At 40.8% G+C, this 25,237-nt stretch overlaps 2 protein-coding genes across 2 annotated transcripts; one reads left to right on the top strand and one right to left on the bottom strand.

The window, feature by feature from the left end:
• Window positions 1-142: 142 nt before the first annotated feature.
• Window positions 143-11,710, bottom strand: LOC138964849 (U3 small nucleolar ribonucleoprotein protein IMP4-like). Its single transcript, XM_070336901.1, has 9 exons — window positions 11,545-11,710; window positions 10,195-10,303; window positions 9,782-9,865; window positions 8,959-9,068; window positions 7,555-7,687; window positions 6,343-6,497; window positions 3,629-3,723; window positions 2,412-2,482; window positions 143-904 (listed from the first exon to the last, which is right to left on the bottom strand). Exons 1-9 carry the CDS (start codon window positions 11,545-11,547, stop codon window positions 795-797), a joined length of 870 nt encoding a protein of 289 aa, XP_070193002.1. The 5' UTR covers window positions 11,548-11,710; the 3' UTR covers window positions 143-794.
• Window positions 11,711-11,936: 226 nt separating this feature from the next.
• LOC138964836 (pre-mRNA-splicing factor ISY1 homolog) lies at window positions 11,937-24,144 on the top strand. The gene is made up of 11 exons (XM_070336880.1): window positions 11,937-12,077; window positions 12,706-12,728; window positions 14,604-14,655; window positions 15,148-15,256; window positions 16,057-16,169; window positions 18,317-18,378; window positions 18,977-19,032; window positions 19,708-19,830; window positions 21,057-21,169; window positions 22,364-22,450; window positions 22,849-24,144. Exons 1-11 carry the CDS (start codon window positions 12,075-12,077, stop codon window positions 22,954-22,956), a joined length of 849 nt encoding a protein of 282 aa, XP_070192981.1. The 5' UTR covers window positions 11,937-12,074; the 3' UTR covers window positions 22,957-24,144.
• Window positions 24,145-25,237: the final 1,093 nt, after the last annotated feature.

Here is a 25,237-nt window from a genome sequence, read left to right as displayed (position 1 = left end):
GCAACAGAAACTCTTCACTGTACAAGGTTTTGAAGGTGTGCAGACTTCATGTCAGAGCTTTTATTTTATATGGACTGAAGATCGTAGGCTGCTTGTAGGTAAAACACACACACAACCGAGAAGGCATTTTTGACAATGAACATACTCTGAATATACATTTTATTCTCTTACCCCTCTATTAGACACAGGCTCCATACAAAAACTGATGCAACCACACACACAGACATTTTAACACACCATAGACCAAATAGCCTGGACTGCCAACTCGTCACGTGACCCTTCGAGGTTACGACGCTCGACTTTCAGGGGCGCTTAGCGTCCGGTTTGAAAGGCCAGCGATTCGAAGACAGTGAAAAGAAAGCACGCTCCAGTTATTTGTGACAATGGGAGATGACAATGAACTGGATTTTCCAAAACTCCAAACTAAACTTAACAAAACTCATCGAAAAACATGTTCCATATGCACTTTAGCGGAGTTTATTTTAGCATTTTCAGAACTTACCTTGGCAACTTCGTCCATGTTTACAATCGACACCAGATATGACATCCCCCTGATTTCTGAAAGGCCATGTAAGCGTAGGTTCCTAAATGCGAGAGGCCGCTACCTCGTAATAGAGAGAAAGAGCGGAGAGAGAGCTAGTTGGTGGTCCAGGATAAATGGTCTATGAACACACACACACACACAGGCTCCATATAAACACTGATGCGGAACACACACACACACACACACACACACACACACACACACTCACTCTCTCTCTCCCTCTCCTTCTCACACAGTGTCAAATGCATGTTCAATCCGCCAGGAACTTCCTCTTTTTGGCAGTGTTCATGAAGGGCCTGTATACCCATTCCACGTCAGACATGTGAGCCACGTCCAGAGTGCCGCGGATCACTTGATATACTGAAATACACAACATTGCAAAGTTTTAATTATAATTACACATTAACATGCTTCCATTTGAAACTTCTCGGTCTTCATCGGGGATTGACGCCCGACAAAAGCTAATTGAAGCCCGACGGAGCGAACTTTGGGAGGGCGTCAATCCCCGATGAAGACCGAGAAGTTTCAAATGGAAGCATGTTAATGTTATTGTAATTCAATCTGACGACGATCTCTTTCCTGCTTTCATGCGGTTGTAAACAGACAGAATTGGTTCTGTTCTGTTCACACACTACTTTCAGTCCACCCACCTGCAAGGGTCAAGTCCCAAGAAATATGTCTCTGTATTCATATCGTATCACTCTGCTCCGGGGGTTTTTTTCACACACATTTTCACTTCTTTTTTGACGGGTTTCTGGACAGCAAACTCTAAAACAAATTCTTTTCATCACAAAAGCGATCTTTGGAATTGACTGACGTAGTCCGGAAGATTTCATGCATCAACTTACGTCACGGTATTCGACGTCATCACTTCGCATACCTTATGGTCTCGGTATTTCGTTGGCCTTCATATTTCCTACTTGTAAAAATTACCCTCAAAGCTAACCGAGACTAAGTTGAGGCTGTATCAATGCGCCTCGCCAGCAGGTTGTTAATGGATTTTTTTAGCGAGTGGTTATCGACAATTAATGACTGGTAATTTTTAATGAGTTGGGGCATTCTGACCAATCACAGGATCTGTTTCATTAAAACTCAAACTTGATTGAATTACAATAAAGATTATAGCACATTTATACAGCGCTTCCCTGCAGCATGGAGCGTTTTACAATTGAAAACTATACAGATACAATGGAACCCCCTTTAAGACATTCACAAATCTGAAAAAATCAGGCCTTAAAAACAAGGGAGTCTTAAAATGGAGGTAAATTTACAGGTCAAAAAAAGGAGGGAGTCTTAAAATGGAGGTAAATTTACAGAGGGTATGAACAGAACATGTGAAAAAGCCGGGTCCCAAGAGGGAGGAAGTCTTTAATTGGGGGGTCTTAAAAGGGGGGTTCCACTGTACTACGTTGAGACTGGTATGTACTTCTGCATTGAGTGGGAAAAGTTAATCATAGTTCGGAACACTGGCAAGCTGTCCAGCACTTCTTCATCATCTTATCTCTTTACATGAACAAACAAATGTGCACAAATAAGAACAAAATGTTCAAATTTTGCTTCCGGCTAAGAACGTCTTTACGTCACTGTTCTCACTCTACCCTTTCATCTGCTGCACAGCTTAGTTCCAGGGGTGCCAAATTTGAGACCAAAAAATACACTTACACCCAAATGCTTCAAACCATAATATCTGAGATGCACAGTCAATTTGGAGTATTCAGATGTGACTTTTGCCAAGATGCAGCAAGCAAGAAAATATGTGAAATAAGCATGCTCAAACCCAACGCTTGAGCTACATTTTTCTGCTCAAGTGTATTGGCAATAGAGCGACCAAATCAGGGCAGCCAATAATGAGCTGAAGTCTACTTACGCTTCATGTCAAAACGAGGTCCAACTTCTGTCAGCTGCAGCTCTCTGTCAACGTACTTGAAGGTGTGATGCCTGCAAGTTGAAAGCAGTGTTTAATCACTGAAATGGCTCCTAAACCCATGCAAATTTCAACAGAAAAAACAAAACATTCTAGAAAAGCCACTCTGATGGTGAAAGGACATGAACATGCAAAAATCAAATATGTTGACCCCATATGTTGGCGGGGTAAAAACGGTCATACACGTAAAAGCCGTGGGAGTTTCAGCCCATGAACGAACAAACAAACAAACAGCTCAGCCACCATTTTAGAACTCTCTCCTTTGTAAGACCTGATTTTCTGAGACTTTTGGAGGTCCTAAAAGAGAAGTTCCACCGTACAATCTTCTTCTTCTGCGTTCGTGGGCTGAAACTCCCACGTACACTCGTGTTTTTTGCACGAGTGGAATTTTAGGTGTATGACCGTTTTTTTACCCCGCCAATTAGGCAGCCATACACCGTTTTCGGAGGAAGCATGTTGGGTATTTTCGTGTTTCTATAACCCACCGAACTCTGACATGGATTACAGGATCTTTTTCGTGCGCACTTGGTCTTGTGCTTGCGTGTACACACGGGGGTGTTCGGACACCGAGGAGAGTGTGCACACAAAGTTGACTCTGAGAAATAAATCTCTCGCCGAACGTGGGGACGAACTCACGCTGACAGCGGCCAACTGGATACAAATCCAGCGCGCTACCGACTGAGCTACATCCCCGCCCCCACCGTACAATGATATGTACATTTTGTTATTACATTTGAAAACCAAATGAAATGTTTTTCACTTAAAAAAAAGAAAGCGAGTCACCCGAGCATCATCTTATATCAGAACAATCACATTTGAGCAATACATCCACCTTTATATCTCCAACCATAACCCACCAGGCAGCCGCGGCCGGGATTTAAACTCACGACCTTCCCATTAGGAGGCCTGGGTCTTATCCCCTTGGCCACTGTGCCTGTCTACCTTTATAAAATTTTACTGTGCTATGCCCATCCCCCTCCTGAACAATCTGCATTTCTTAATCCTCGCTGGTGAATAAAGAACTATTGCCAGTAAACATTCTCCACCCACCATGCTAAGAATAGCAAAATAAGACAAATTTATTATTTTCTCTTAGATGACATGTTCTTATTTTTACCTACGCCCTCAAAAGGACAGACAAAAAGAAAACCATTTCTTACCTGAAGTGAACGAAATCATCCTTGTTGATGAACGACATGATGCGTCGACTGTCCTCCTTGTTTACAGGGAAAACGTGTTTAAGCACGTTCTTCACCTGCACAAAGCAACATTCTGAGTGGGGAAGGCTAGAAATACTGACAAGACAGATGAAATAAGACAACACGTAGAGAGGAAAAAATGAACCTGGAAAAAGAACCGTTAAATGTCGATTCGAATTTTCAAATTTGTAATGACCAAACTCATTAATTAGCTTTTATTGTCCAGTTTCCCCTCCATATTCTTGTCAAACCTTGGTTTCCCCTCCATATTCTTGTCAAACCTTGGTTTCCCCTCCATATTCTTGTCAAACCTTGGTTTCCCCTCCATATTCTGTTCAAACCTTGGTTTCCCCTCCATATTCTTGTCAAACCTTGGTTTCCCCTCCATATTCTGTTCAAACCTTGGTTTCCCCTCCATATTCTGTTCAAACCTTGGTTTCCCCTCCATATTCTTGTCAAACCTTGGTTTCCCCTCCATATTCTGTTCAAACCTTGGTTTCCCCTCCATATTCTTGTCAAACCTTGGTTTCCCCTCCATATTCTGTTCAAACCTTGGTTTCCCCTCCATATTCTGTTCAAACCTTGGTTTCCCCTCCATATTCTTGTCAAAGCTTGGTTTCCCCTCCATATTCTGTTCAAACCTTGGTTTCCCCTCCATATTCTGTTCAAACCTTGGTTTCCCCTCCATATTCTGTTCAAACCTTGGTTTCCTCTCCATATTCTGTTCAAACCTTGGTTTCCCCTCCATATTCTGTTCAAACCTTGGTTTCCCCTCCATATTCTTGTCAAACCTTGGTTTCCCCTCCATATTCTGTTCAAACCTTGGTTTCCCCTCCATATTCTGTTCAAACCTTGGTTTCCCCTCTATATTCTGTTCAAACCTTGGTTTCCCCTCCATATTCTGTTCAAACCTTGGTTTCCCCTCCATATTCTGTTCAAACCTTGTTCGTTCCGTGTTGCGTCTGCTTTTTGTTGCCTTTTGTGCTTGTTAAAAAAGTAAATTCTAAGGGGCTTATTGTCCGTCAGGTCTTAATTGCCTATATTGGACATGAATTGGTTTATACGATTCGAGTTTTACGCCCTCACGGCTTTTTGATGTTTGCGTGTTTAGGTGGTATCAGCCATCTGCACTTATGGTAGAATGACCAAGATCTTTAACGTGCCATTGTGGTGACACGGGGGTGGGAGATGGATACCGTCTCTGGGTCTGCACATAAAGTTGACCCGTGTCCGTCCCGGCCCGGATTCGAACCAGCGACCTCTCGATCACAAGTCCAGTGCTCTACCACCTGAGCTACCCGGGCCCCCTTGTGCTTGTTTGTTCCTGATGAAGCTTACATAAGCGAAAATTCATTACGTCTTGTGCTGTTCTTGTATCGGTGAGTAAAGACATTTTTTTTTTAAACTTTGTTTATTGTCCATTATATACAAACTGTGGATGTAAAATTGTGGGTTGGCTACTATTAAAACATTAAATGCAATTATATATGAATACATTTTTTTGTGTTGCTGTGTGTGCCCTCTACTTTTTATATTTAGTCAAGTTTTGACTAAATATTTTAACATCGAGGGGGAATCGAAACGAGGGTCGTGGTGTATGTGCGTGTGTGTGTGTGTGTGTGTGTGTGTGTGTGTAGAGCGACTCAGACTAAACTACTGGACCGATCTTTATGAAATTTGACATGAGAGTTCCTGGGTATGAAATCCCCGAACGTTTTTTTCATTGTTTTGATAAATGTCTTTGATGACGTCATATCCGGCTTTTCGTGAAAGTTGAGGCGGCACTGTCACGCCCTCATTTTTCAACCAAATTGGTTGAAATTTTGGTCAAGTAATCTTCGACGAAGCCCGGGGTTCGGTATTGCATTTCAGCTTGGTGGCTTAAAAATTAATTAATGACTTTGGTCATTAAAAATCTGAAAATTGTAAAAAAAAATAAAAATTTATAAAACGATCCAAATTTACATTTATCTTATTCTCCATCATTTGCTGATTCCAAAAACATATAAATATGTTATATTCGGATTAAAAACAAGCTCTGAAAATTAAATATATAAAAATTATTATCAAAATTAAATTGTCCAAATCAATTTAAAAACACTTTCATCTTATTCCTTGTCGGTTCCTGATTCCAAAAACATATAGATATGATATGTTTGGATTAAAAACACGCTCAGAAAGTTAAAACAAAGAGAGGTACAGAAAAGCGTGCTATCCTTCTTAGCGCAACTACTACCCCGCTCTTCTTGTCAATTTCACTGCCTTTGCCATGAGCGGTGGACTGACGATGCTACGAGCATACGGTCTTGCTGAAAAATGGCAGCTACTTGACTAAATATTGTATTTTCGCCTTACGCAACTTGTTTCTTTTCTCATCCTACTTTTTGTTTCTTTAAAAAAATAACATAAAAGCAATTTACAAAAAGAAGTGCAACATCTCCTTAACCTTTATCCCTTTCAAAATCTGCAACATTCTTAACTGCATTTTCTTAAGTATATATGTGCTTCACTTCATCTCCAATCAAATTACTTATTGTGAACTTCATTATCTGTCTCTATTTTATTTTCAGATGGTTCACATACAGACAAACACACAGACAGACACACACACACATTGACACACACCTGTATACATTAAGCTTTTTTTTTTTAAATCACTGCTTAAGAATTCTCACCCTTGTTCCAAGTTTTGAAGTGAATCCCTCAAAGATGAGATGCGGGAACACTTCTGACATTGTTCCCACCCCGGGGATATCGTGACGCATCACCACATTGGAAAGGGTGAAATACGCTGTTGGACCATAGGGCAGGTGAGAGACGATCAAACCATCTGCAAACGACAAACAAAGCACTGTAAATGTGTTCTAAGCAATATTATCCGTCACAACAGGATAAGGTCAAGAAAAACCCTCAATGTTTCTGATTTCCTGACCGACTTTATTTTTTCCTCCAGACCCTAGAACTCTTTCGGCACCTTACAAAAAAATGTCACTAAAAATTACAAAACTCGCTTTTGCAGACTTTAACAGGAAAGGTACTCTTCTCAGACATCAAGTGGACATTGTTTGCACAATTTCTGGCCATTAAACAACCACATCTACCCGTGTAAATAATTTACAAACTTCAATACAATTTTTTGTTAAAAGTATTCAACCTAAAGATATGATTTGTGGGCCTTGTCATCGGTAACAAACTTTCTTTTGTTGCCCAATGTCAAGTCTTTATTATGACAGTGGCTGGGACATGCTGAGGTAAGAATGCACTTTAAAAGAAAGCGTGTACAATCTGTCTACAAACCAACAGCACTATTCAGTCAATCTTTGTAATTTACAGCATTTTATTGCTCTTTACCGCACCTCCTTTTAGGCAAAACTTCTCTACGTAACCAGACAGCGGTTCAGATAACCTTTCAACCTCCTTTCAACCAGAAAACAATAAGTTTATTTGTTTGAACGAAAGATTTTGAACCAGCATGAGACGGGCGTATTGACCGAGTGGATAAGACATCGGCCTCACCTATGCGGATGGTCGCTGGTTTGAATCCCGGCAGCGCCTAGTGAGTTAAGGGTGGAGATTTTTTCCGACCTCCCAGGTCAACTTATGTGCAGACCTGCTGGTGCCTTATCCCCCTTCGTGTGTACACCCAAGCACAAGACCAAGTGCGCACGGAAAAGATCTTGTAATCCATGTCATAGTTCAGTGGGTTACAGAAACACGAAAATACCCAGCATGCTTCCCCTGAAAGCAGCATATGGCTACCTAAATGGTTGGGTAAAAATGGTCATGCAGGTAAAAAGCCACTCATGAGTTCCAGCCCATGATTGAAGGAGAAGAAGAAGAAAAAGAACCAGCAAGAGTTAACATTTGTGATTTGTCATTCCACATACCTGGGACACCCCGGTGTTCATGCACAATGACAACATCAGTGACATCGTTAGCTCTGCAAGCTTCCATCAGCTGACCGCTTTCATAATTACCACGGTTAATTCGTTGGCTGTTTGGGATGATCAGTTTCATCTCCTGCAACACAGGAAGAGTTTCACATTATTTTTGTAACAGTAACTTAAACTGAACTAAAAAGGGACACCACATTTTAAAGAAGCAAATTCAAACTTTTAATGCAGGATGACTAAAAACTTTTCAAAATATATTTCACAATTCACAATAGAAATGCCAATTTTGTTTCATGTAAACAGAACAAAGGTCTAACTCTTCTGAATATGAATGGTATAAAGTTCTATAACCTTAGCTTTCTTTTTTCTTCATTCTTTTGAATGTTAGTAGTACCGTATTTGACGGACTACAAGCCGCAACATAAAAAAAAATAATCGCATTGCGGCTTATATAAAGATGCGGCTAAAACGTTACCTAAACTTGAATAGCATTCACCTAATGGAAGTCGCCGCGGATTTTCATTTCGCTCGATTAGCGATTACCGGTACTTTATTAGCTATCTATTCAAGACTCGGCGCTTTTGTCTTTCTTTCGCGAATCTTCGTTTGTCAACAAGTCGTCGTGACAAGATACCATACAGAAAAACACTGGATGTATCAGGATCTCGCGCGTGTGAGATTTGGTTTTTTTTGTGTCTCGCGATAGTTGGAGGAGCGAGAGCCGCCATGTTGTGTTTTCGTCTGCTCGAAATGTGCGCAAAAGTCGTAAATCATACCAAAAAAGCTTATTCCGGGCGGGACTACATGTGTGTGTTGGTTACAAATTGTGTGTGTGTGATATTTTTCTTCAAACTTTTTCACTTTTCTTCTTTGTTTCACTTGTTTATTCTCAGAGCCGATTTCGCCAAATACCGTACTTTCGTTTGCCTGGTTGTTTTGATTGATTGACACGATCTGACTATTTTTTTTTCGACGGCGGCTAATATAGTGTGACGCGGCCTATACGTGGCTCGTCCCAATTTTTTTTTAAAAGTCGGGGGTGCGGCTTATAAAACGGTGCGTCTTGTAATCCGTCAAATACGGTATATGTTTTGGATTACAGTGGAACCCCCCTTTAAAGACCTCCAAAAATCTGAGAAAATCGGGTTTTAAAGAGGAGGGAATCTTAAAAATGGGGGTAATTGTACAGAGGTTATGAACAGAAAGTCTGAGAAAACAAGGTCTTAAAAAGGAGGGAATCTTAAAAATGGGGGTAATTGTACAGAGGTTATGAACAGAAAGTCTGAGAAAACAAGGTCTTAAAAAGGAGGAAGTCTTAAAAAGGAGGAAGTCTTAAAAGGGGGGTTCCAGTGTACTGCTTTTGCGTTCAGAAAATAACCAAAAGCAACCTTGCCTTACCTTTGCAAACTGTTTGAGTTTGGATGAGGGGTTACGAGATGTGGTCACCATGACTTTGGGATCCTCCACCATTGCCCACCTGTACTCATCATCCTCACTCGTTGTCAAACCTGCACGACCACAAACCTGCTATATTCACACTATATACCAACGTCACAACTGGTATACACTAATCTTCGCTATCTTGAAGACAAATCTTGTTGTACAATAGACGAATTTCAAAAATAACCCGTTTGTATGGGTTGTGAAAGAGTGAATACCCCTGCTTTGGACAAACATTGGAGGGGCCAATCACTAGCGAGGGGTGTGTTTGAAAACACGTGTACAGGAGCACGTGTGAAGTCTTTGTCAGAGGAAAAGCAAGGGCATTCACTCTTTCACAACCCATACAAACCGTACAGAGTTATTTCCGAAAATTGTCCATTATAAAAGTTAAAACAGTCCAATTTATGAGAAATGAAGGCTAACAAACAATACATGCCTTTCTTCTTTGTATGGGAAACGCTTCAAAATCCTGATGTCATTAAAAAGGATAAACAGTTAAACCTGTCCATAAAGACCATCCACCGGGCCAACAAAAAGTGGTTCTTAGAGTATTACTATTAGGCAGGTGGTCATTATGAAAAGGTAAATCATAGGTGAGAACCTCGTCAGGAATCCTTTCGGGTGGTTGTAATGGATAAGTGGTCTGTTATTAAGAAGTAGTCGCAGGGGCAGGTTTGACTGTACCAAGCATGTGATCACTGTTCCTCAAGTTCCTGTCATCCATTAGTGCATGTGAAGAAAGTAAAATCTTCAATTGAAATTTAAATGACAGCTATACCTTCTCCTCCTTCGTCATCCCAGGCCAGAGATTTCTGTATTTCCACTGCATCCTTCTTCAAGTCACTTGGAATGGGGGCATTTTCTGCAGAAATAACACAGCTTTGGTTAATTCACACAAAAACAACACACAACAACTTTGTCTTTTTTCTATGTTTTGTAATCTCTAATATTGGTAATGGTATGTAGCTGGAATCATGGTGTTTTACAAGAGTTACGTCAGCTTCTCAGGAACAAAGCTTCAAGCTTTTTGTCTCAACTTTTAACACAATTAATGAATTATGCAGTTTCATATATAATCTTTGATCGCAGGGCTCGTCAGTTTTTTTCACTTGTCAAAAACAGTCTCCCAATCAGCGCTCTCTCTTTAATTACCATTCTGATTTATAAATAGTTAGCCACAACACTACTCACCTTCCAATGCACGTTTAATGCGATCCTTTTTATCTTTAATAGATCTTTCCTTGTCCTCTACAGACTTCCGGTAAAGAAATTCACGCCTGAGACGTGCCTGTCTGCGAATCTGTAAATAAAAAAACAATGTAATCATTACGAAATTTAAATAGTCTGTTCACAATGAGGAGATAAGATAAAATTAAAAATATATGGTTTAACCTGATAGTGATAATGAAAACTTCAAAAGTAAACATTCTTTAACAAAAATTCTGTTCAGATCAATAAGGTCTAACAAAAAATTCAGTGTTTCTGGTTCCCCTAAAACCTTTTCTTTTCCCTCAACTCTAGAACTATTTTTGACCCTTCTAAAAAAAATCAAAATAATTAAAACTGACTCAACTCAATTTAGCAGACTTGACAAGAAAAGCTACTCTCCTCTGCCATGTACTGTGTAGGGGACACAGCTCGCATGAGTTCCCGATAATTAAAAGCCATATATATGTATGCGCCTGGGTGAAAAAAACATTTATATTATTAAAATCCTAAGGCCTAAAAAAATAAATAGGTGTGGTTACGGTAACCCGACCTACCCTATTTTCAGGGGCCGACCCTATAACTTTTTATTACATTTGTCAAAAAAAACCAAAAAAACAACAACAAGAAAACGAGTGCAGAAAACGCAATGAAAGCGAAAGAGCCCGAGTCGCACACTTATTTCCCTGTCAAGTAGGTTTAATTTGTACACATTAGAAAAAAAAGTTAAAAAAAAAAAAGTGATTGCCTACCCTATTTTTTTGGCTATGTTACCGTAACCACACCTATTTTTTGGGGGGGGCCTAAAAAAGAATAAAAATATTATGGTACCGACCTACCGACACTATTTTGTTTTGGGCTTGTCATAGGAAATAAACATTTTATTTTTGCTGGCCTAAATTACATTCACCAACTTAACGTACAAAAAGTACTAGAAAAACAGCCGTTTTCTTCGGCAACTGGTTTCAGAGGTACAAACAAACAATCAGGATTAAGTTCAACTGTTTCTGTTGTGTTACTCATTTACTGTAAGTGTAACTAACTTGTAAGCCTATGACATGTCAGTATGTGCTGAGATTTGCCCTTACAGTCTTGATTTGTTGACAGTGCATTTGGTCTCTGGTTCACACTCACAGTATTGTAGCTATACATGATCTCTGGTCTGAGCAACGATCCTTTAATCCCCTAAAATTCTCTGTGTGATGGAATGTATCAACAATGAATACACAGGATGGACAAACATAGTACTAAAAGGCAGGGTATCAGAACCTACAGCCGTACAGGCTGCAGTGTCATTACATCAAGCAAAACCTGTATGCATGTATTGTTACCTACCATTTTACGTGTGTTGTTGTTACTGTCAGTAGATGCAAATCAACCAGCGCAAAATCAAGCGCCTGTTATCAAACAATGAGTTAACACAACTGAAGAAATTTGTCCTCAAAAACAGTATTCCAGCCAAGGGTGCTTCCTCGTCAAAACAACGTGGTACAACCGGAAGCCGTGGTGCGGAAGTGAAACGCTACAAAACTACCCTATAATAATCCTTTTGGTTTTTAACTCGTTGTAGCTAACATCTAAATGAAAAGAACACGTAAAGTGTTGTCATTAAAACATATATTAAAAATCGTTCCTTCAGATAAATCATAATAATACTTGCTTTTTTGAGGAGGATAACATTTACTGCTATGATACTAAAGTTTATCACTTAGTTTACAAGGTAGACTTCCTGTGGCATGGCGTCGATTTCGACGTTCGGCTGATTATCGTGTTCTTGATTTGGTCTTGTAGTCAAAACCTGCATTTGTTTTACAAAAACAGTGGTCCAACATAACAAGAAAAAGCTGAAGATCTATTGATTCAAAATGGTAAGTGTGTTCACCAAGGAAACCTTTGTCACTTCATTATTGCATTACTCCGAATTCAGCATTCGCGTTCAAAAACTCTTTCTTAGTCTTACACACAACATCACTCACTGACTCAGTAACTGAGTGAGATCTTCAAATCTGGAGACCAGCGATAAGAATTATTCACAAGTTTAGTGTGCAGTTTTATGGAACCAGATTAAAGAGTAGATCATTTCGGGAAATGACCCGAATAGTATGACTTTCCGTCTGACAAGTAACTTGAATGATGAGCAAGTGCATGATTCAAAACAAAGTCGAAGTGAAACCTGAATATATAAGTAAATAACGATCACCCAAGTGGACGTTATATACAGGTGGTCGCTATGGAAAGATGAAATTACATGGGGATAAAAACTTGATTGGGATCGTTAAGGTTGGATATTGTGGGCAAGTGGTTGTTTTCAAGCGGCAGTCGCAAGGGCAGATTCAACTGTATGTATTGTATTTAGAAATTAGAAGGCATGTCAATTGACGGAATTGTCATGATTGATCTGATGTCCCTCTTTAGTATAGTTTTTTTAGTTTTTTTTATTATTCATTTATTCATTGTTCTTTGTACTAACTCTTTTCACTTTACTTGCACTTGCAGGCTCGCAACAGTGAAAAAGCGATGTAAGTTGCATCTTCCTTTTTTGGGGGACTTTTTTTTTAGTTTTAACATTTGATGCACTTTGTCAGTTTGTTGTGTCTGTATGCCATGATGTGTTCCCAAATTGTGGCTCTAGCGAAAAAATAAAAAAATATCTTCAAAACTTTTGCGAGGAAGTATAAATTACTATAATTTCTATAAACTTTCATCTGTTTTGAGTGTTTATTGGTACTCATCGTCAGTTTTAATTATATCATGTACATATTGTCTGTCTTTTTATTTTACAATTTTTTGTAATAATTTACTATTTGTACAGCAGTCCCTCTCATGAACGGACACCCTTGGGCCATAGCAAAACTGTCCGTACATTGCAGGTGTCCGGTCACGGGAGGGGTGACCACACCACCCCCTCCGCCATACATTCACACAGAGACACACAAACAACAGGATTGAATCTATGCTAATCACTTCTTGTGGCTACTAAACAATAACAATAAACTCCTAATACTTATAATAATAATAATACTAATAATCATAATTGTATGAAAAGTGTTGAAAAGAAGAGATAAAATAAATCCTCAAGGCAGTGAACACACTCACCATGCACTGACATACGAAAGCAGCCACACAAACACAGCACAGAGGAGCGTGTGCAGATGCTTTGAAAGAATAAGCTTGAAAACCAGTTTGAAGAAATAGCAGCAGATAGAGCTGCATGTCATAGTCATGTAATTTATTTTCTTCTTGTCTGGCTTTATTGACTGCATGCCGATCATGTGGCATGGCAGTGACTTTTCACTCTTCAGTCGGAAATACACAGTACACAACACAGCTCCCACTCTCCCTCACTAATGCCTACCCCAAGCCGTGACAACTGATGCTTGGAAATTGTGTGGAAGAGTACACCTCTCTATTTCTCTCCAATGCTCTTCCTGCTGACATGTAGTGACACCGGACACCCCACAGAGTTTAGCCAGCTACCCCTCCACCCCCCCCCCTCCCTCTCTCTCACTCCCTCCAGCCATGTACTGTTTGGGGCTGTGACCAGAGAGGCCAGCTGCACTGTTCACTCAGAGCAAAACCAGTTGACTGTGTCGTAACTTTTGACAAAGCAAGACAACTGAAGGGTTCACAGATTAGGCAACCGACTCACTGGTCAAGGCTGAGGGGAAACAAGAGTATCTTGTCAATGAAAGAGGTTACACACAGACACACGATGCTGAGAACTGTGGCCGGGTTTTCACTCTCTTTCGCTCAGGACCTTCATCGACTGTACATGTGGTTTCTGTTGTTTACGTCCAACAGACAAGAATAAAGAGCACAGTGCAGTTTCATGTTGGCATCTTCGCATGTACTCCACTCCTGACCAAAACTACCCCCCCCCCCCCCCTCTCTCCTGATGGGCACACGTGCACTCAAGTTATCAGTGACTGTCATCACGCCATTGCGGCTGTGATCTTTGTACCAAGAGCCGGACTGCTCTGTTATCGACTTTGTTGTGGTGAACATTTGACGATGGTCTGTCCGTACATTGGAGGTATGACCTGCTGTTGGGACCGAAAATGAGTGTCCGTGTCCACGTTTTGCAGGTGTCCGTTTAAGGGGGGGCAAATATAGAAGGAAAACACTCCGTGCCGAGCAAATGTGTCCGTACATGTCAGGTGTCCGCTCACGCCGGGGGCCGTACATTGCAGGGACTGCTGTATGCTTTTAGAAATTAGTCTTACAGATAAAGTGGACATTTTTCAAAGACAGAATATAATATGGTGATGGTTTTGAGTTTAACACCTGTAGGTAAATGCACTTGCATGCTTTTTGTGCCATTTTGTGTGTGTTTTTCTTGTACGGGCAGACAAACATAAATCAATGATTAATGATATTGTGTTCAATTTGCTCAGGACAACCCTTGCTCGGTGGAGAGCATCACAAGAAGGGGGGTTAAAACTCAAGGTAAGTCATACGTAGCCTTCGAATGGTGTGCTTGTTTTAATTGGTAACATGTTCAAAGTGTAATCACACGTCATTAGACTTGTAAAACTGTAGCACTGGCAATGATTAACTATTTTGATTTAAAATTAAGAACAACGAGAAAATGTTATGGTTAAATGGACAAAAGAAAGGCATAAATCAGCTGGGGGGGGGGGGGGGGGGGGGGGGGGGGGGGAGGATGGCCTTCATTTTCTGAGACCAAATATATGTTGAATTCAACATTATATTGACAAATTATTGCTTATTTGCGGTACTTTTGGGACTCTTTACTCATGTTGAGATAACTAACGGAAGTCAGAAAGACACCTTTTTTGGGCTGTATCACTATCAGTGGTTGTTTATCAAACCCTCTGGCTCCTGTCCTCATTAAACAGTTAAATAATGTGAATGCCTCCAAGTGTCATTACTGTACTCAGTTTGAATTGAGTGAAGATTTGGCATTTTATTTTTCAGGAGCGAAGACCTTACCTGGCCACAGATTGTGAGGATCTTCACCAAGCAGAAAAATGGCGGCGGCAGATCTTGGGAGAGATTTCCAGGAAGGTGGCACAAATCCAAAATGGTAATGCATACACAGTGACACTTGCAATTAATGATACATAAATGTACACATGGTCTTAGCATGTGGGAAAGCTTGATTTAGAAGTGAAAATGCAATATATATGCTTTGCAATGGAAAGTAATTTTCACTGTAAAGCGCATTTTTTTTAATCTGTCTTGATCAGATAGTCATTTTTGTGGGAGTCTTTGGTTTAGGTACTATATAATCAATAAGAAGTGCTGGTGAACTTTCAGATCAAGTTTCAATTCCCATTAGATTGTAGTCTCTTGCATTCTATTCTAAATTTTTTTCTCTCCATGCTGCCTATTTTTTTTACAGGTTTCAAAATATTGTGGAACTATTCTTCTTCTGCGTTCGTGGGCTGAAACTCCCACGTACACTCATGTTTTTTACACGAGTGGAATTTTACGTGTATGACCGTTTTTTACCCAGCCATTTAGGCAGCCATACGCCGTTTTCGGAGGAAGCATGCTGGGTATTTTCGTGTTTCTATAACCCACCGAACTCTGACATGGATTACAGGATCTTTTTCGTGCGCACTTGGTCTTGTGCTTGCGTGTACACACGGGGGTGTTCGGTCATCGAGGAGAGTCTGCACACAAAGTTGACTCTGAGAAATAAATTTCTCGCCGAACGTGGGGACGAACTCACGCTGACAGCGGCCAACTGGATACAAATCCAGCGCGCTACCGACTGAGCTACATCCCCGCCCGTCGAACTATTCAATATAAAGATGGCTAGTGCAGATATCAGCATAATGTTGAGTCTGTGTAACCAACTGACTTGCAATCTCTTTACAGCTGGTCTAGGAGAGTTCAAACTGCGTGACCTGAACGATGAAATCAACAAACTGCTGCGTGAGAAGGGTCACTGGGAAGACAGGATTATTGAGCTTAATGGCCCTGACTACCGGGTAAGACCTGTTTGTTCTGTGTGATGTTTTATTTTTAATTACAGACTACCTCTATCCTTGCATCTTGATAAAAGCATACAATAAGCCCAACAAAAAAAAGTTGTATGTTTCTGGTAATGTCCATGGCTACAAAAAATAGGGTAGGTAGGTAGGGATTTTTGTTTTGTTTTTTTGGTCAGGGTAGAAAATAACTATACAGTGATGCAAAGAGACTGGACTTACTATACAAAGAGAAAGACAACACATTACAAAACAAATGAGACAAAAGGGATGCGGGGTTATCCCCCTTGTGTCGTCTGCCATCTGTTACTTTCGTTTTGACGCTTTTTTTCTTCTTTTTTTTTTTACAAATGCAATAAAAAAAAGTCTAGGGTCAGCGGGAAAAAACTAGGTAGGGTCGGGTAACCAGAAACATACAACTTTTTTTTTTGGCCTAAGAAAACTCAGGCTGTTTGCCAGGAATTGGTGGCAACCATTAGAAAAAAAAAAGTTTTACAACAAAACCAAGTGAAACATGACTGTATAACATTCCAGAAAGTAAGGAAAGCAAGAACATTTGAGTCGCTTGTTCATTCAATGAATGTTGTTGTGTAAGGTGCCAGCTCTGGCTTATTACACCCCCGGTATAGGGGTGTGTATAGGATTCGGTCGATGTGTTTGTTTGTTTGTGTTCGCATATAGATCTCAAGAATGAACGGACCGATCGTCACCAAACTTGGTGAACAGGTTCTATACATTCCTGAGACGGTCCTTACAAAAATTTGGACCAGTCAAACACACGGTTAGGGAGTTATTGGTGGATTAAGATTCTACAAGGACTTATAGAGGGACATATTAATGGTAAAAGGGAAATAACCTTCTCAGTTGGTGGCAGTGAGAATGGTTATTTCCCTTTGACCAACGGGGGTGTTTTTCCTACCTCGGAGGAATTTCTTGTTCTTCCTGAAGTGCATTGTCACCGGCAAGCAGTGAAATATTGAGAGAAAAAAAGCCATTTAAAGTTGAACTCTCCTTTTGAGACCTTTTAAAAATCTGAAAAAGTCAGGTCCTAAAAAGGAGGGAGTCTTAAAATGGGAGTAAATTTACACAGGTGATGAACAGGAAGTTTAAAAGAAAACCCAGGAAGTCTTAAAATGGGGGGGAAGGGGGGGGGCTTAAAAGGGGGTTTGCACTGTACCACAGATTCTTTGGATTTGACACTTCTCTGTCAAATCTCCAAAACTGTAGCTATGGTCTGAGCGGGGGGTCTAATAATGGTGTATTTTTGTTCCCTTTTTATATTTAGTCAAGTTTTGTTTAACATTTAACGTTGAGGGGGGAATCGAGACAAGGGTCGTGGTGTATGTGTGTGTGTGTGTCTGTCTGTGTGTGTGTGTGTACAGCGATTCAGACTACTGGACCGATCTTTATGAAATTTGACATGAGAGTTCCTGGGAATGATATCCCCGGACGTTTTTTTCTTTTTTTCGATAAATACCTTTGATGACGTCATATCCGGCTTTTTGTAAAAGTTGAGGCGGCACTGTCACACCCTCATTTTTCAATCAAATTGATTGAAATTTTGGCCCAGCAATCTTCGACGAAGGCCGGACTTCGGTATTGCATTTCAGCTTGGTGGCTTAAAAATTAATTAATGACTTTGGTCATTAAAAATCTGAAAATTGTAAAAAAATAAAAATGTTTTTAAAACGATCCAAATTTACGTTTATCTTATTCTTCATCCTTTTCTGATTCCAAGAACATATAAATATGTTATATTCGGATTAAAAACAAGCTCTGAAAATTAAAAAATATAAAAATTATTATTAAAATAAAATTTCCGAAATCGATTTAAAAACAATTTCATCTTATTCCTTGTGGGTTCCTGATTCCAAAAACATATAGATGTGATATGTTTGGATTAAAAACACGCTCAGAAAGTTAAAAAGAATAGAGATAAAGAAAAGCGTGCTATCCTTCTCAGCGCAACTACTACCCCGCTTTTCTTGTCAATTTCACTGCCTGTGCATCGAGCTGTGGACTGACGATGCTACGAGTATACGCTCTTGCTGTAAAAATGCAGTGAGTTCAGTTTCATTCTGTTCGTTCGACAGCTTGACTAAATGTTGTCATTTCGCCTTACGCGACTTGTTTTATTTTTTTTTTAGAAAATTGGTCCTAAAATGCTGGATGCAGAAGGCAAGGAAGTCCCCGGAAACAAAGGCTACAAGTAAGTAGAAATATGCGCTTTTTACCTGACATTTTTGCTCTGCCAGTTGTGCCACTTTGCTATCATGTGTAATGTTTTCAATGTTCAAAGCAAGATTGTCTTGTTTGCAAAGACTCTGTAACTTGTTTTGCTGATTCTGTCATGAAACATGTTCATCGAATGGCAGTTATGCTTGTTTTTTTTTCTCAGTACAATAAACTTCTTCTTCTTCTTCTTGTCGATCACTCCATCATGGGAGTGAAATGCGTTGCACTGTCGTTACGCGCACTTTGGCCCAGCGCATCCGTCTTCAGCAGTGGTTTCTTCTCCGACTTTTCCTTGTCATAGGAGACTTGCCGTCCATGGCTGCAGAACGTCCCCCGTCCTTGGTTTTTTGTCTGAGTGATCCTTCTCATACCCCATTAGCCTCGGGGAGAGGTGGCTGAATTAGTCTGACCTCTACCCTTTGACCTGTCCAGCTTGGGTGGCCCTACCAGGAGTTTACACTCCCGCTGGCATAGCTCTCCGGGTCATCGAGGCACTCAAACCACCACACCGCGCTAAGGAATCAGCCTTGTGGTGGGTACAATAAACTGACAATGTCCATTTTTGCTTGCAGGTATTTTGGAGCTGCCAAGGACCTGCCTGGTGTCAGAGAATTGTTTGAACAAGAACGTGAGTAAAGCTTTCCCTGTATTGCTCCTTTTAAAAATCGTCTTTGCTGTTTGTTTTCTTGTTTTCTTTCCTCTCTCTCTCTCTCTCTCTCTCTCTCTCTCTCTCTCTCTCTCTCTCTCTCTCTCTCTCTCTCTCTCTCCCTCTCTCTCTCTCTCTTCCTCTCTCTCTCTCTATCTCTGTCTCTGTCTGTCTCTCTCTCTCTGTCTCTCTCTCTCTTCACGAAATGTGAGTAAAGTGCTATTGTTTAAAATTTTGAAATTCAGATACTTCAACAACAAATATTTTGCTGTTTAGTACTTTTAGTGTGAATTTAGTGATACTAACTTTGTTTAAACTTTTAAAAAAAAAGTTTTCTTTGCTCTCTTTCTCTCTCTTTCTCTTATTCCTAATCTTGTATTATAATTGGAGTGTATATGTGTGAGTGTGTGTGTGTGTGTGTTTTCCAGGACATATTGTAAGAAAAGGCCTAGCCTTAAATCTATATCCTTGTAAAATCAAGTTCAGTTCTCCCTCTGTCTCTCTCTCGCTCTCTCTCTATCTCTCTCGCTCTCTCTCTCTCTCTCTCTCTCTCTCTCTCTTTCTCTCTCTCTCTCTCTCTCTCTCTCTCTCTCTCTCTCTCTCTCTCTCTTTCTCTCTCTCTCTCGCTAAATCAAGTTTTCTTTGTCATTTGAATAGCACCCCCAACCGCTCGCAAGAATCGAGCAGAGCTGATGAAGGACATTGATGCTGACTATTATGGCTACAGGGATGAAGATGATGGTTTGATTGCCCCCCTTGAACAGGAGGCAGAAAAGGCTGGTGAGTTTGAATTCTGAAATAGCCTTTTGACCAGCTGTCTTGCGTGTTAGAGGTCTCTGGACTAAAATACATGGATGTGTTACAGTGTATTTTGGTTTGATAAGAAGCTCAAGTAGTTTGTTTAATTTGGTGGAACCTCCTCTAAAAGACTGTCAAAAATCTGAGAAAATCAGGTCTTTAAAAGGAGGAAGTCTTAAAATGGGGGTAAACTTACAGGGGTTATGAACAGAAAATCCACTGTATTTGAGAACTGCTAGAAAGTGCAGTGGCATTTTCAAACAATTTTTGTGGGTCTCCAGGGGAGAAGTTGAAAGCGTATTATGATAAGGCTGACAGTACCACAGTAAGCAAGATAGAAACTACACAATTGTTCATTTTCATCGACATTTCACAGTTACCAAGTTGACTGTGCACCAGGGTTGAGTGGAGTGAAGGGCAAATTTAGGAGAATCAGATTTAATTGTTCATAACAAACTACTGTGCAAATGCTGTGAAACGCATTATGAACAGAGCCCGTCAGGATCATACAAAAATATCCTTTCTTGCAAGATGCATGTTAGTTACTTAAAAGACCAAGAAACAAAGGAATTTCGCCATTGGTGTGAAGATCCTATGACAGGTTCCATTGCAATATACTGTGGTACGTTAAATTTGAGGCCCCTCGGATGAGAGGACACCCCCCAAGAAAGAACACATTCTGTTGCCCCTTTGTCAAGTATCTTGACCAAACGATACCTGTCATAACAGGCCACCTCTTTAGCTGGTCCCAATGGTGTCCTTTCATCGCAGGTACAACTGCACCTGTTTGAAACAGCCAACAATGTTGTTTCATGAAAGACACAGTATGGTTAAACTTAAAGACCAAAGGATGAAAGGAGGTTGCTCCGATGCTCTTCATGCTGGAGACAACCTCCAGCCAGAGGTTTCACAACATCGTTATCTTTGTGTTGTAAGTAAAGGGTTGTGGTGCCAGAAGAAAAATGTCCATGTTTTTCTACAATTTCTTCTGCGTTCGTGGGCTGAAACTCCCACGTACACTCGTGTTTTTTTGCACGAGTGGAATTTTACGTGTATGACCGTTTTTACCCCGCCATTAAGGCAGCCATACGCCGCTTTCGGAGAAAAGTTTTTGTACAATGAAAATGGACATTAAAGTTTCCTTATCGTATCTTATCATATTTTATCGAGAGTTAGCTGTAAACAAAATGTTTATCTCTGTCTTCCAGCTGTGGCGAGCAAGGTGGCAGAGTGGAAGGAGAGGGTGGCGAAGATCGCCAGCGGTGAGATTACCCGTGACGAGGATCTGGACCCTGATGAGAATCTCTACCCAGCTGAAGAGGTGAGCATGAACCAGCTTCTGTATTGATGTTCTGTCTGTGTTACTGGTTCTTTTGTATTCGTCTCTCAGCAGGGTTCCACATCACGTAGAATTAAAGGTATAATACCCTTTGACCCTCCAAATCACGTACGAGATGCTCTCTGAAGAGGTATAAATACGTAACTGTTTTCTTCCAAAGAGGTAAAAAAACCGTACGAGTCAAACGCTGAAAGGATATAGCTTTTGCTAGTTTACACGCAACAGCACGCAGGCCGCCTGCTCTACTGAGACCACTAAAGTACACGCCGTGTTCGTGCCACTCCTCTGTCGACACTGACACGCCGTGAAGCAGAGGTTGCCTCCCTTGTCCTCAAACTGCGCGATATCTTTTAACTGATCATCTCGATGGCACTGTTCGCTTTAGCCTATCCGGTTCTGTCGCCTGCTCAAAAAAATGCCTCGCAAAACGAAACAACAAAAACCCGACCCCAAACAGACAAAATTGTCGTTTGGCGGTTGCAGCCAGAGCAGCAGTGAGTCAGTATCAGTCAGTATCATTATGGGTTGCAGCAAGAGCAGCAGTGAGTCAGGGAAAGACAAGGTGTTCCAGCAAAAATGGATGAATGAGTTTCCGTGGCTTGTCACAACGTCAAAATGGCAAATGTGATAACTACCAGACAGGCAATCATATGGGAAAAAAATGACATTTCATGGATAAACCGATTGTCACTCATACCCTGTGAAAAATCTGGAAGGAGTATAAAAACCCTTTACTTTTTTCCTGAAAGGGTATGAATACCCTTGACTTTTGGGGTTGTGTGGAACCCTGCTCAGTATCTGGGTTTTTTTCAGGCAGCACCAGCATTCACTTTTTACACATTTTGCTTGTCGTCTCCTCTGGTACCAACACCAACGTGTTCTTCCCCCGAAAGCGGCGTATGGCTGGCTAAATGGCGGGTAAAAACAATCATACACATAAAAACCCACTCGTGCAAGGGAGTTTCAGCCCATGAACGCAGATGAAGGAGAAAAAGTACACGTGTTCAGCTTTGTTCTGAGTGTGCATTCAAAATTGTATGTGGTTGCTGATTAAATATGAGATTTACCTTGTACCTGTTGTTTTGGAGGCATGCTTTAGAATTTAAGGCTTATAGTTTATAGCTCAGAGTAAGCTGGAGGTGGATGTGATGCTAACCCACACTGTCTTTTTATCAGATACAGGTGGAGGATATTCAGGAGAAAGAGGAGGAAACAGAAAAGGAACACTTTATCGCTCACGTCCCTGTTCCTTCACAAAAAGAGGTAAAGCGTTTATTTCGTCATTATTTTGTAAAAGACATGCCAGACTCATTTTACTAAGAAGGACACGACGGAAGTAATTGTTTTGTTGTTGTTGTTTTTGTTGTGTTGGTCTTTCGTTTGTAGACATAATTCCGTGTTCCCATGCCTGTTTTGAACAGAATTCGATTGGGAAATATGTGGTACTTGTACATTGGTGTCTGTCATGGGCGGACACTTCTGGTCAAAACGAGGAGAGTACTTTTATTTGAGAGGTTTTTTTCCTGATTGTTTTGAACATCTCATAGCAGTTTGCATTTCATTCACTCACACACACACACACACACACACAGTCACCAATGTGCAACCTTACGCAAGTGAAGGGAATTAAAGGGTACTGATCTGTCTGACGTGTATTGCAGATTGAAGAAGCCATTGTACAGAGGAAAAAGACAGAGCTGTTGAAGAGATACGCTACCACCGCTCTCATGGAGGAGGAAGAAGCCGTCAAAGAGATGATGGGGGTATGACCCAGTGCAACACAGTGGATTTTGTGGAAAAAGAGAAATGGCAGGAAACGTACCTCTTCCAAGCAGTTTGTTCCGTTTCAGTCGTGGCCTTTGCAGTCATTCGTCCATTCCATTTGCTATGTGGTTTTTGACACAATAAGGAGGAACAGATTGAAATGGATTTTCAGCAAGTGTTAAAACAAGGTGTTCAAAGGGTGATTCGGCCGTACCACTGTACCTGTTTGAAACACCCAAAAATGTTTGTCACGTTTACATGCTTGTCTGGTTTCCTTGATTCGAGGCAGCAGTGGTAACCACAGGCTATGAAGATGGTATTAAAAAAGAGAGAGTATGCACAACATTCACCACAGACTTCATCATGAGAATCTAATCTGTCTGTGTACATGGATAGTGCAGAGGTTAGGGTGCTTCTAAACTGCGTTGGACATGTATGCATGTTTTCTTGAAGAAATTCTCATGAGCACCAGATGAAGCAATAACATACAGAGAAGTGGATAGTTTATGAACTGTACTGTCATAAGATGGTTTTCTCAGCGGCACTTTTTTTAATTGAGAAATTACCGTTCATCACAGTGACTTTGCTTATGGAATACAGGAGAGGAGGTAGTAGGCAAAAGAGAAAAGGGATGAAGATTTATCCAACTGACAAGCCTTGAGTAGGGAAAGAAGCGAGAGAGGAGACAGAGAAAGAGAGAGCGATGGTGTGCGTGTGATTGAGAGTGTGTTCTCTTGTGTGTGTGTGTGTGTGTGTGTGTGTGTGTGTGTGTGTGTGTGTGTGTGTGTGTGACCTTGTATGAAGTGTAATTGGAGAGCACAGAGTAGTGTAAGTGATGATCATGATTTCTGTCCCCTGCTTGCATGTAACTGTGCACATGTGTCTTTTGAAAGAAAAAAATGGTTAAACTGATGTCGTTTCTGAAAAGAATGAACTTGGGTGTCAGAAAGTATTTGAGTCATTAGACTTCTAGTTGTACACATCTCATTCCCATTACTGTAGTAAAAATATTGTATCACAATCATTTTGTAAGATTCATATTTTGCAGCAGAATGTATTTTGACGTGGATGTACACCAAACAGTGTGCAGCACAGGTATCTTTATTTCAGTCCAGAAATTACTTCTGTGCTAGATCACATTACATGTACTGAAATTGCTGCAAAAATTGTTTGAATAACATGATGGAACATGATGTAACAGATATATAATGTCATGTCTCTTCCTGGTGTGTGAGTGAATGTGTGGTTTAAAATTCATTACATTTTCTTCCAGTGAATTCTTTGTGTGGTGTTTCTGTCTGTCTCTATAGAGTCTCTCTGTCTCTCTCTGTTTCTGTCTCTTTCTTCCTCACACACACACAACATGAGTTCATGCAAACTCTGTCCCTCACACACACAAACTGTCACACACACACACACACTGTACTTTCAGCTGTGTCCTTGTCGCATCAGTTTCACCCCGCCCCCCCCCCCCCCCCTACACACAAACACGAGAGGGGGGGGGGGGGGGAGTCAGTATCGATTCTGGAGGTCATCAGGAGGTAACCACCCCTTGTGTTCCCACTGATGATAATCGGCATCACACTCGCACGTGACAACAATGGTTGGCTTTAATACTCCCTGTCCGGTGCAAGGTCATTGATGCGTAAAGCACACATTGTCCTCGGTTGATCTTTCTGGACCGGCCTCCGTCTAGCAGAACTATTGTAGCGTTTATCGCGTGGTGCATGCTCTCATACTGGTAAGCTTTTAGTCTGACGGCCATGTGTCTGTGATAGTGCTGTGCTAGAACTTTACCTGCGGGTTTTGGTGTCACTGGGCCGTGTTCGAGTACAATGTTTTTGTCCTAAATGTTCATGTCACTTTAGTTCAACACGCTGCTAATTGTCGAGAAGGAGAAGAGAGTGTTAGGAAACGCTACCGTTGCTGAGCTTTGGTTCAGTTTTGTGTGTTGCATGTAGTTGACTTATTTGTACTTTGTGGGAAAGTACCGATATTATATTTTGTAAACACAATATTTATGTTTGGACGAGAATGCAGGTGAACTTTCTAGTCCTGTCAAAACAAGTTGTTTACCATGCTGTTTTAGTCGTGAGTTCGTGGCGTTCGTTCGGATTAGTGTGTCGGCGCTTTTGATGTACGTCAGAGAGAATGTCGCTAGGTTAGTCCATGCACGGCTCGTATAATGTAGTTGTATCGTGTTCGGTCTGGAATATTCTCGAGATTGAGTATTTACTATATATGCCAGCGCGATTTGAATGTTAAAAAAGCTTCTATTTGAGTTCT

This window comes from Littorina saxatilis, linkage group LG4 (genome assembly GCF_037325665.1).
Source record: "Littorina saxatilis isolate snail1 linkage group LG4, US_GU_Lsax_2.0, whole genome shotgun sequence".
Classification (NCBI taxonomy): Eukaryota; Metazoa; Mollusca; class Gastropoda; order Littorinimorpha; family Littorinidae; genus Littorina; species Littorina saxatilis.
This window is presented reverse-complemented; position numbering and strand designations above follow the sequence as displayed.

Coding starts and splice junctions, on each gene's coding strand:
- LOC138964849 (XM_070336901.1), bottom strand. Junction 6,498..7,554: donor TGAACACCGGGGTGTCCCAG/GTATGTGGAATG, acceptor TGTCGTTTGCAG/ATGGTTTGATCGTCTCTCAC. Junction 2,483..3,628: donor GATGATTTCGTTCACTTCAG/GTAAGAAATGGT, acceptor TTCAACTTGCAG/GCATCACACCTTCAAGTACG.
- LOC138964836 (XM_070336880.1), top strand. Junction 21,170..22,363: donor ATCTCTACCCAGCTGAAGAG/GTGAGCATGAAC, acceptor TCTTTTTATCAG/ATACAGGTGGAGGATATTCA. Junction 22,451..22,848: donor CTGTTCCTTCACAAAAAGAG/GTAAAGCGTTTA, acceptor CGTGTATTGCAG/ATTGAAGAAGCCATTGTACA.